We start from the raw sequence: 12,104 nt of genomic DNA, 5'->3' as shown, positions 1-12,104 counted from the left end.
CATTACTTCTATTTATATTTAATTGTTCTTTAAATTTTTGATATATTATAATACATAATATATATCAGTTCAGTAATATACACACAATTTATTTAAAAATACAAATACATTTTTGGGAGGACATGCTAATTTTTTTTTTAAATGCTAGGGATGTATGATCAAATATTTTAAAAGTCATTACTACAGCACTGGCTGTGGAGCCCTGGTGGCAGAGTGGTTAAGCATTAAGGCTGCAAACCAAAATGGTCAGCAATTCAATCCACCAGCTGCTCCTTGGAAACCCTATGGGGGGCCGTTGTACTCCATTCTATAGGGTCACTGTGTGTCAGCATGGCCTCCATGGCAACTTTTTTTTAACTACAGCCTTGAGGTTTCCTGTGCATATAGAGTTGTTTTAGAAAGATTATGACTATGGTCCATGTGTGTATGCATCTAGAATTGTGTGTATGTGTGTGGGGGTACAGCCAGAGAGAGAGGGAGAGAAAGAACTGAGTTAGACACAACTTTTTAAATATCTTAAATAATTTACTCTGTCATTTACCTTATATTAACCACATAAACAGTGTAGTTCCAATTCTGGAAGGTTGAATTGAGCTGAAAAACACAATGGGAAAGGGTGCGTTTTCAGAATTTCTTTTTTTATCTGAGTCAAGTTTCTTCCCTCCCAAAAGATAAGCTGTTATTGGAATAAGACCCTGGGAAAATCCTGGAGACCTAGAGGAGTCAAAGGTAAAGATAACAGTTACTGGATCATTGTATGCCAGGAACTTTGCAAATGTTATTTCTTTCAATCCTCACAACACTCAGTGAGATACGAATGATTTCTCCCATCTTATAGATGAAGAAACTGAGTTTCACAGAGATGAAATAGCCACCCAATTAAGAAGTAGCAGATCCCAGACTGAACCTGTCAGTCTAGAAACCCTATACTTCTGTACGTCATGGTATCATGAATCTATTGTGACTTTTATATTATCTACAAAACTGAGAACTGAGTTCTAACAGTATGCCGGGAAGATCGGCACAGTAAACACCTCTTATATTCTTCATTTAACAAACACTGAGATGCAATAAAATATGCTTTTCTGGTAATTACCATCGCATAAAAATACCTGTAGTAAGAAAACTAGAAATTAAAAATAAAATATTAAACAAGCAAAAATAAGTTCAATATTATTAAGAATTATATTCATTATTATGTGATTACTTAACAGCCTTTATGGGCCTCAGGAGCAGACCTCTGTAAAGAGGCAATGGATTCCTTTCAACAGGAATAACAAGCTTCTATGACTCAGTGGCACTAGGTGTTTGTTTTTACACTGCATTAACCAAAACCATCACAAACAGGATTTCTTTACTGACTCAAAATGCTCCTGTTTATATATCATATCCAGAGTTCTTTACATCTTGTTTCAAACACACATTTTGACTTCATTGCAAGTCCTTCTGATACTGAATGTCAATTTTAGAAAATGCTGGCAAAAGCACTGAATTATTTTTTTAATTGTAAATTGTAATAGTATGAATCAAGAACACCACTTGTATTTTCTGTATTATCAATAGTCTGCTTTGATATTTTGCATCTTAAATGAAAAGGGTCCAGTGAAATTTAGCTTCAGACGAGAATGATTCTGTATTTAAAACCATGCAATATAAAAAAATATAAATGCAAAATTATACCTTGTCTAAAGTATCAGGCCCTTCAACAAATGCTAACTTTCAGGATTAATAATATTATCATCACTGGGTTTAGAATTTAAACATTCTAAAACATTTAAATTAGTGACTAAAGTTTCACTCCCCAAAAAAGCCAACAGCAGCATTTCTTTGACTTCTATTTGTGAATTTTATTCTCCCTCCTCCAATTTTACAATGGAGTTTCTATTTTACATACTATTGTTTCCTGTAGTCAACTTGTTATAAAGGGTGTTGTCTTTAAAAATAAGGCTATATTTCTCCCTCATTTATTCCTCAAATATATAAAAACCCAAAAACCCATTGCCGTTGAGTCGATTCCGACTCATAGCAACCCTGAAGGACACAGCAGAACTGCCCCATAGAGATTCCAGGGAGAGCCTGGTGGATTCAAATTGCCAACCTTTTGGTTAGCAGACACAGCTCTTAACCACTATGCTACCAGGGTTATAAGAAAGAAAATTACTTCACCATAACTTCTGAATGTATGGTTGAACTTTCTTTTGCTACTGAGGAAAACTTTATCAGCTATCTACTGTCTGAGATAATCATTTTTCTTACTTCAGAACAAATACTCTAGCAGCTTCATTCACACAAAAACAAATAGTCACACTAGATAATCTTACATAGAAAAAGCAGTGCAAAATCCCCACTGTATGCTGTGGGTAGAAAAAGAATTAAGAGAACAATAGAAACCAGTGGAATAATAAAATTTTTGTTATTGGTATGGAGAAGAATATAGAAGGGAGAAAAAAAAAAATCCCAAGATTGTGTTTCCAAAGGAAAGAAGGAAGTTTTTTTTTGTTTGTTTGTTTGTTTTTTAATTGGAAATTACCAAAATTTTCATCAATAGAAATTGGTTAAATAAATTACAACCTAAATGTTCATCAACAGAAGGCTGGTTAAATAATTTACTGTATAGCCACATAATGGAATAATACATACCGGTTTAAAAAAAAAAATGTTGAGTTCTGCCTGGTACTGTAATGGTTGAAATATGATATTATGCATTTATCAAAACTCACAGAACTTTACAACAAAGAGTAAACCTTAATGAAAACTAGGGACTTTGGTTCATAACCATGTATCAATATTGGTTCCTCAATTATAACAAAAGTATCACAGGAACGCAAGACGTTAAAAATAAGGGAAATGGTGCAGCAGAACACAGAGGATGTATGGGAACTTTGTACTTCCCATACAATTTTTCTGTAAACCCAAAACCACTCTGAAATAGTGTATTAAAAAAAGGTGAAGAAGTTCTCTGTGTATTAATATTGAAAGTCTGGTAATAAAAAAAATATGATGTAGAACGATGTGTAAACTATGTTACCTTTACTATACAAAAGGAGGAAAAACCCCCCAATCTAGAGTCTTATTTGCTTTTATATGCAAAAAGAAACTCTGGAAAAACCCAAGATAAACAGTGATTTCTAAGCAAAAGGGTTCCAGGCAGCTCAGCAACAAGGATCAAAGGGAGACCTGTATGATATATCTTTTTAGGCTTTTTTCCATTTTTGAACCAAACACCCAAAAAATTAAATAAAAAAAACAGTGTTGAAAACATATGGATATAAGTAAAGATTTAAAGATACCTATTAAAATTCATTTAAATTCGTGTAGTACTTTTACTTATGATAGTCTGTTAGATTCCATTTTCAATCCTTCATTCAAATGTACCTCTCTTATGCATATGCAATGCACCTCACTTATTATATATCTATTCACATATTTTAGAGCCCTGATGGCACAGTGGTTGAGCATTCGGCTGCTAACCAAAAGGTCAGTAGTTCGAATCCACCAGGTGCTCCTTGGAAAACCTATGGGGCAGTTCTACTCTGTTCTATAAGGTCACTACGAGTCAGTATCTACTCAATGGCAACTTTTTTTTTTTTTTGGTTATTCACATATTTATAATAAACAGTACCAGTGTTTCAGTATGATCTGTGGATTCACGTGTTTCAACTCTGTGTTACTGCTGATTTCCAGAGGTTAAATATTTAAAACAAAACAAAGAAATTTTAGAAGTTCGCTTACCCATTCTGCCACCTTGCTCTGTACTTTTACCTCAGGGTGACGAAGGATGTTTTGAATCACTATGGAAATTCTATAGACAATTCCATCTGTCCATTAGAAATAGGATTTGATCCGTTAATTACATTTTTAGAGTCATATAATTATCATACAATTTAAATTTACAATGACATATTTCATACAATCTATAGAAACACCCTACTCCTAGGTATACAAAATTTTGAGATATTTTTATTTTATGCTCAGTGACCTTTGCAACTTCTTAGGAAGAGTATAAATTAGTTTATTCTTATAGGTAATTTATTGCTCCTCAATTATCACCTGTATGTATTTCTTCATATTTTTTACTTCTACAAATTTTACTTTTATAAATTCTATAAATCTGATACCTACTGTCCATAACAGTAGTGATTTTTAATGTACAATTTGATTGCTTGTAACGAGACATTATCTTTTTTTTTTTTTTTCTGTACATTATAAAGAATGATAGAGTTTGGGATGTTAAAACTTGAATGAAATGATGAGCCAGAGTTAACCTAAAAAAAAAAAGTTAAGAAAAATAGGCATACACATACTTACTGCCCTCAGCCCCTTATTCTTCCTTTAAAAATCCTCTCCCTTTAGCAGGAATACCAGTTCCCAAAAACTCAATATAATCATGGAACACAAAATATTACTAGCAGCTTCTTCAAAGAAAATTCATTATCATGATGATCACATAAAGATTTTTTTATTGCAATCTGACTTAAAATATCTAAGTTTCCTGGCATTTTAATAAGTATTATTGGTATCATTTGTATGACAGCAAATTATTGTTTTGGATTATTTCCTCTCTCCAATTTTTCCCTCTCCAACAAAGCTATTCGGTTGGATATCATCAGATTTTTCACAAAAATATTACCGATGTGGTCATTCATACCAGAGCAGAAGAAAAAATATTTCTGAATAAAATTTTAATGGACTAACTTGCTCTATGAAGAAAATCCTATGTCTGTGTGTGAGAAGGGTTTTGATTTTCTCTTTTTGTGGCAATCCTTAAAGTGCCCTGATTTTTTTTAAATGAAAATCAAACTCACCAGCCAGGGTTTGCTAAATCTCTCTAGTTGGCATTATGTGAACTTTTGTCAAAGTAGCTGCTGAGAAAAATAACCTTTTAAAATATGATAAGGTATAGGCAGAAGAAAATTATTTTCAATCTCCATTATTGTCAATCATCTTTCTTCAAGCTTTTGTTTATGGAAGTCTCAGGTAAAATACTCAAATAAAATGTAGATGTATATAATTAAAACAATGTTAGGGAGTGGATTTAATGAAAATTGTGGGGAGATGGCAGAAAAAAATACAAAAGTGTGCCTTTGGCAACTGCCAAATCTACCAAAAAGCAAATTCCAGGCCCACTACAAAAAGAATGTCTTTCCAGTAATGGAATCAGAGTCGCACGCTGAAGAATAGAAAATGCCACTCCAGAATGTAATAATATACATAAAACTAATACAAGTTCAAGGACAGCTGAGTTTAATTCATGCAGACCAGGTTATTTCACCTTGTGAAACTCTTCAGGTATTTTAATGATCTTCCTTAAAAAAATGTGCTATTCCTTTAAAAAAAAATTTCCTGAACTAAAAATGACAATTCCTTTAGAAAACCCTTTTACACATAAACCTCATCATAATGAACCATGGACACTGTGGATGACCGACAGGAAACTGAAGTGTGAGAGGTGGAGAGTTATTTCAGGACCCTCTGCGTCTTCTGTGAACGTTCACTGATGGTAGTAGAGTAACTGACAAGGTACCACTAGATGGAGACCTAAAGCATGCTTTTGGTATAATAAGAGTATTCTTTCCTTCTCTTAGGAAAATACTGCAAAATAGTAAAAACCAATATGTTGAATCACTTACGCTTCTGAAGCATTCCAAAAATTAAAGATACTTTTCTTTAAATTTTAAACATTTCCTGACTCACAATTCATTGCTTTTATAAACGAGAAAGACACTGCCTTCAAGTCAATTCCGACTCACAGTGACCCTGTAAGACAGGACTGCCCCATAGGGTTTCCAAGGCTGTCAATCTTTATGGAAGCAGGCTGTCATATCTTTCTTCCTCAGAGCAGCCGGTGGGTTTGAACCACCGACCTTGCAGTTACCAGTCAAGAGCTTAACCACTGGACCACCAGAGCGCCCATCCAATATTAAAAAAACAACCAAATATTGGACATAGCTAAATCAATTTATAAATATAGTATGCTCCCTAGAGTCATATTTCTTATAACAAATATGTTTATATCACAAATAACCTAGCATGTTATATTACAGAGTCTCCCACGCTATGAACAGTTTTCAAGTAGTCTCTTCCAGATGCCTCAGAATAAGATTTCATGCATTTAGTCAAAAATTACTCAACAGTCTACTTTTTTCTACTTATTAAAAATGTTGAATTATGTAGTCAACAAGTAATTATGAAAAATGTTCAAGAGTGAATCCGCAGAGCAAGATTAAAAAAAAAAAATGTTCACTGAAAGGGTGGTGAGATGGATATGGGGATTGCAGCAAAATACCTGGGCTAATCATTGTCATCAGAGAAAATACACAATTAAAATAAACTGAGAGTGGGGGGGGGGTTTCCCTGTTGTCACAGCAGTCAATTTGTCTTCTCCAATAGATGTCATAACTACTGTGTTGTCTTACTATAAAAGCTATTCACAAATCTTCATGTGTTCCAGAGACTTTAAAAGATATATGTATTATCCTAATAACAGCAACCATGCCAGAAAAAAAAATCATGATAGACATTTCATGCAAAAAAAGGAAGTATATATTCATCTTCCAATCAGATAACTCTTCCAGCCAGGCATAACTTCCAGAAGGAAACCACTGCCTGCCATGACAGACATGGCATCAAAACAGTGCTCCTTTCTCTATATCTCTTCAATTAATCCTTTTTTTTTTTTTTTTGACTTCTTAATAACACTGTCTTCAGAATTTCTTGGAGTATATAGAAATGACACTACTTTATCTACTGTATATTAAAAGGTATGAAATACAGGTTTGAAAATATAGATGTTAAAATATAAACTAAATGTTACTTTAGATTCAAGATTATATCTTAGACTGGTGATGACACAATGGTATATATGCAGAGGCATTTACAATATGGCTGGAGTCCTGCTGATCCTACACACACAATTTCTTTCAGATAGCTGGCATAGGAAGCTAGATTGAGTGCTGGATTGACCCAAATATGCTGACAGTAAGTTTGTTATTCAAATAGGTAAACAAAAATGGGAAACTAATAAGCTAATGAACTAGGAGAGTTATAATTTGTACTTGTAAACTAGGTTTTTAGAACAAATGATTTTAGAACAATTAAGAGTGACTTAATTAACAATTAAGTCCTGACTTGGGTTGCTTGCGCTGGCTTAAGTTTACTATTCATCACTGGAGTGATGTTTCAGGCATAGAAAATATGACTTGGAACAGAAATAATATTTAGTTCAAGAGCTTTTCATGGGAATATAATGGAAAAGGTAGGAAGGTTCATTCTTTGTGGGAATACCTAGGTTGATTATCCATTATATCCTAAAACACTGTTTATGAAAAGTAGCTTAGAAGATAAGATTTTCTTAGTTTATAGTCTGAAGTATCGGATAATAGTCCAGTTGAAAATTATAAGAACTTTACATAGAGAAATAGGAACACTTCGTAAAAGCTGGGAAAATTGGCTTCCAGAAGCTGCCAAGGTAAGTGAAACTTTTTGAGTGAAGTCTGAAAGAAAGATGATCTTTGTATGAATTACTGTTACCTCCCTAACTCTCTGGTTGTCAGGAATTTATTTCTTCTCTGTCCCATCAAGTGGATTAATAGGTATTTAACTGGAAAACATTATTTTCTCCCTTACCCACCAAAATGACATTTTTTAAAGACACATTTATAGTTTTCTTTTAATTTTCTATATCGCAATTGTAAGTTAAATTATATTTTATAGAAAAATAACAGATGTTATTGATATATTGTAGAACTATATCTGATTGTGAAACAATCTCAACCCTTCCCTCTCTCCCCACCTAGACAACATTCCTGGGGGACTCAATAAGCCTCTTTTGAGTTCAGAGTTAAAAAACTGAATGAAGTGGAGAACATCTTTAATAGTTGTGTCTATATTTCTTACAGTGAATAAAATGGAATTCTCTAACCTATCAATCAATTCCATGACAACTAACAAGTGAAAAGTAATTCTCTTTTAAATTACTTCAAATCTGATCACATCAAAGAAAAACCCTGATTGTAATACTTTTTTACTCTCCCTGTTAAAAAAGATAATGAAGAGTTCTGAGACATAAGTAGGCAATAGAGTATTGGGAGAAATCAAAAACATTGTTTTCATCATTCTTTTTCACTTTTACTTTCTACTTTATAACAAGTTGTGTTGGTTTCATTTTACAATAAAACCAAAAAAACCAAACCCATTGCCATCGAGTCAGTTCCAACTCATTGGGTCCCTACAGGACAGAGCAGAACTGCCCCATAGGGTTTCCAAAGAACGGCTGGTGGATTCGAACTGATGACCTTTGGGTTAGCAGCTAAGCTAACCACTATGCCACCAGGGCTCCATTTTTTTGTTGTTGTTGCAAATAATGCACCCATGCTTATAACATGCGTAGTACATCTAGGAAAATAACGCGCAAGTGGGTTGCACTGTTGGCAAAAACATATAACGCGTGTATTATTTGCATAAAAATCCTGTAATCAAAAACACTGAAGTAAAAGAGTGAGTCAATTTAGTAAAAAAAAAAAAAACCTAATAAGCAAATAGTATAGGTAGCTCATGGATGTGGTAATAATTGTTAAGATGGCACCCAAATTTGAGTATACACATTTGAGAATATTTCTACCACACATTAACCTTTGAATATTTTTAAATGCTACAATGAATTTTTTATCAAGAATCATCTCAATTAGATTCTATTTTTCTTTAATGCATTCAAGATAAACCAGTTTAACTGTTTCTAACGTTTCCTTGCTTTGTTGAAACTCCAATCAAAGTTATGACGCAGAGAGAGATGGGCTGAACAAGGCTCTCTTCAAAAATGTCTGAAGTGACATGACTGAGTGAATACAGCCCCACTCCACCAAGTCAAGGACTCTGAAGCATCATATAAATGTTCCTGGGCAGCAGAAGATGTGCCAGTCCCGGAGGGAGACTGCCACAGAGGCTCTTTGTATGTTCATACAAAGACTGAAATACTGAGTTAGAATTATCATATTCCCATCTGCTGGCTGTAGGCCATGTGAAATATGCACTGGAAAATCCAGCTGCTGTTGCTTTCTTGGGGTTGCTGGAATTTTTGCTCCATCATAAATCTCCTTGGTGTAACTACCAGAATAACTATAAACGCTTCTCTGAATTGGTGTCTTTATAACCCTAATGAAATTTATGTCTACATTTAATGTAAAATATTCCATACTTCCAATTTAAATATCCTTACAGAGGAAGTCGATGTACCCCCAAAGCCAAAGGAAAAAGTGAAGTATGTGGGTTTCTTTATGCTGGGTTTAGGGCCCCTCGTGACACATTACAGATGTCTTTGCCTCACAAGCTAAGTGACAGGGATTAAGAAAATTCCTCTAATATCTCGTATTTGAGAATAATACTGTATTCAAGACAATGGCGTGGTCACCTGATTGGAATGTCCCTTTATTAGAAAAAACCAAAATCACAAACTCTGAATTACCAAAAGGCTACATATGTGGTACATATAGGTAGAGAATCAAATAATAAATCACATGATTTCCCCCCTGCTCATTTCTTACATTATACAACTGATATAGTTTCAAATTACAAATAATATAAATAGAAAAGTACATAAGAAAAAAGACATAACGTACTGGCAGTTACTTGAATTTTAGTCATTCAAAAATTGATTTATGATTTAGTTGATATATAATCACATTCTCACCATTATTCCTCAACAAATAAAAAACCAAGGGCACTACCATGGAAATTGGTTAAAATGTCCGAAATGCCTCAGTATAAATAGTGACTTCATTGAGATATTAAATGACTGAAGATTATTCAGTGTTTTGAAATTATAAAATTCTTTAAAGAAAAAAAAAAAAACTAGCTTCCTGAACAGAATAATCTCACAAAACTATGAAATCTCTAAAAGAACAGTTGTATTCACAGATCTCTATTACAATGCAAACTAATTCCTTTTAATTAAATATCTTTCTCTTAAAACGTCTTTTGAAAGAGATTTTTGTTACAAGGGTAGGAAGGAGAGTAGAACTGAAGGTATATTCATTCCACTGCTCATAAGAACAGGGAACTCAAAGAGTCAAGTAATATTTATATATTTATATATTTATTTAACTAGTCTTGCAAATGTACAAATACACTTAATGAATCCCAACATCTTGGACAACAAACTTGGTTGGAATAGTAGATACTCTCATCCTTTGAACACAATTTTTTATCACATTAGACATATTACAAATATAAAAGGTGATGATGATATCTTACCATTCTTTTGTTTATCGACTCTGTTAGTAACAGGCATGTTAGTGGAGACAGTGGGTGGTGTAGGACTAGGAGAGTTTACAGTAGCTGGTAATAAAGACGAGAAAGATGTAATTTTGCAAGGAGCACATGACAGTTAATATGGATGAGCAATCTACAATTAATATTTATAGAGGAGGAATGGGAACCATTACTTGGCACTGAACACAACAGCCTCCCAGGTTATAATGCATAAAATGTAGCAATGCTTTCTTACAGCACATTAAGAATCAGTTCACATGGCCTTTGGTGTCATATTGTACAAAATGTCTGGCTCTAGCACAGAGAGACTGGAGAAAGGACATTTAGATTCTAAATGCAGGCCTGTCATTGTCAGGCCAATGACCACCCAATGACCACACAATAAATTACTAAACTTTTCTCAGACTTAGTTTTCTGAGTTTGCAAAATGAAACAGTTACAGAAGGCAGTTTAGAGAACCTATCAGCTTGAAGGTATTTAAACTATGTTAGGTCTGCCTGACACTGCGATGACAGAAATAAAACTTTAAAAGAAATGTTATTTCTTCTTGAGAAGATAAATGTTAAAAAAAAAGGGGGGCGGGAATAAAACACATAACCTAAATCAATCATTTAAAGATACAAATAAGTTTACTAAACTTGATGGATTAAAAAGGGTTTCACAAGAGCAAGCCTTACAGGGGGAGACATTTTCAAAGCATTATGTCATAGCTATGGGTTTTCACATTATTAAAACTCTGAAAACTTCACATAATGCTTTGATAATATCTTTCTAAGGGATACTGGAGCAGCCATGTAAGTCGTAAAATAAATGACACACATAATTTAAACTTAGATTATTTTAGGATAACATTTGCATTAGACATACATTTGTATGTACAAGGATCATTTATTTTTGTATCACTCTTAATTTTTAAAAAATTACCCACCTTAAACCCTGGTGGCATAGTGGTTAAGTGCTATGGCTGCTAACCAAGAGGTATGCAGCTCAAATTCGCCAGGTGCTCCCTGGAAACTTTATGGGGCAGTTCTACTCTGTCCAATAGGGTCGCTATGAGTCAGGATCAACTGGACAGCAATGGTTTGGGCAGTGGGTTTTAGAACATTTAAATGATTATGTAGAAAATTACCTTCTAAAAGACTCTCTATAAAATACTGAATTTTTTTATTCAAAACATGTATCCTTAACTAAGATCATTTTCCACTCCCAAGAAATATAAGAATGGGAGATCTTTTTAAAAATCTTTATTTTTCTTTTATTATGAACAATTGATTGTGTTTACATTAATGTAAAATACATCAATGAACATGAAAATTCCTTTTAGACATTTAAAACACAAACCAAAAAAAAAAAAACCCACTGCTCTCAAGTTGATTCTGATTCATAGTGACCCTATAGGACAGAGTAGAACTGCCCCATAGAGTTTCCAAGACTGTAATCTTTATGGAAGCTGACTGCCACATCTTTCTCTCGCAGGGTGGCTGGTGGTTTCGAACCGCTGATCCTTAAGTTAGCACCCAAGCGCTTAACCACTGTGCAACCAGGGCTCTTTTTTTTTAAGACAAAAGAAATAAGAAGTCTTGATACCTGATCCTTTTACATATGAATCAGTATAACAGGTATCTCAGGTTAAAAGAAAAAAAATCACTTCAGATCTTGAACTCAATAAAAATAAGGTTTTTTTTTTCCTATAACTATTTTAAAACCACAGAATATATGATATGATGACATCTTCATAGGGTATTTATCAATATATTAGAGAAAGTGTCTCAATAAAGGGCAACAAAGATCAAGCTCTGTTACATCCCCTTCCTCACTTGCCCTACTCACCATCTTGA

At 33.7% G+C, this 12,104-nt stretch overlaps 1 protein-coding gene across 8 annotated transcripts in view; it reads right to left on the bottom strand.

Annotated features, from left to right (window-relative positions):
• ADGRG6 (adhesion G protein-coupled receptor G6) overlaps positions 1-12,104 on the bottom strand; it is a 163,038-nt gene that overhangs the window by 56,618 nt on the left and 94,316 nt on the right. For 5 of the 8 annotated variants that reach the window (XM_010588714.3, XM_023553106.2, XM_023553184.2 and 2 more), the window contains exons 6-8: positions 10,249-10,332; positions 3,733-3,818; positions 542-594 (exon numbers count right to left, since the gene is read on the bottom strand). In XM_010588714.3, coding sequence (XP_010587016.1) covers positions 542-594; positions 3,733-3,818; positions 10,249-10,332 — 223 coding nt within the window. The remainder of the gene's footprint in view (positions 1-541; positions 595-3,732; positions 3,819-10,248; positions 10,333-12,104) is intronic. The other 3 variants (XM_023553043.2, XM_023553220.2, XM_010588804.3) reach the window with 1 other exon arrangement.

This window comes from Loxodonta africana, chromosome 1 (genome assembly GCF_030014295.1).
Source record: "Loxodonta africana isolate mLoxAfr1 chromosome 1, mLoxAfr1.hap2, whole genome shotgun sequence".
Lineage (NCBI taxonomy): Eukaryota > Metazoa > Chordata > Mammalia > Proboscidea > Elephantidae > Loxodonta > Loxodonta africana.
This window is presented reverse-complemented; position numbering and strand designations above follow the sequence as displayed.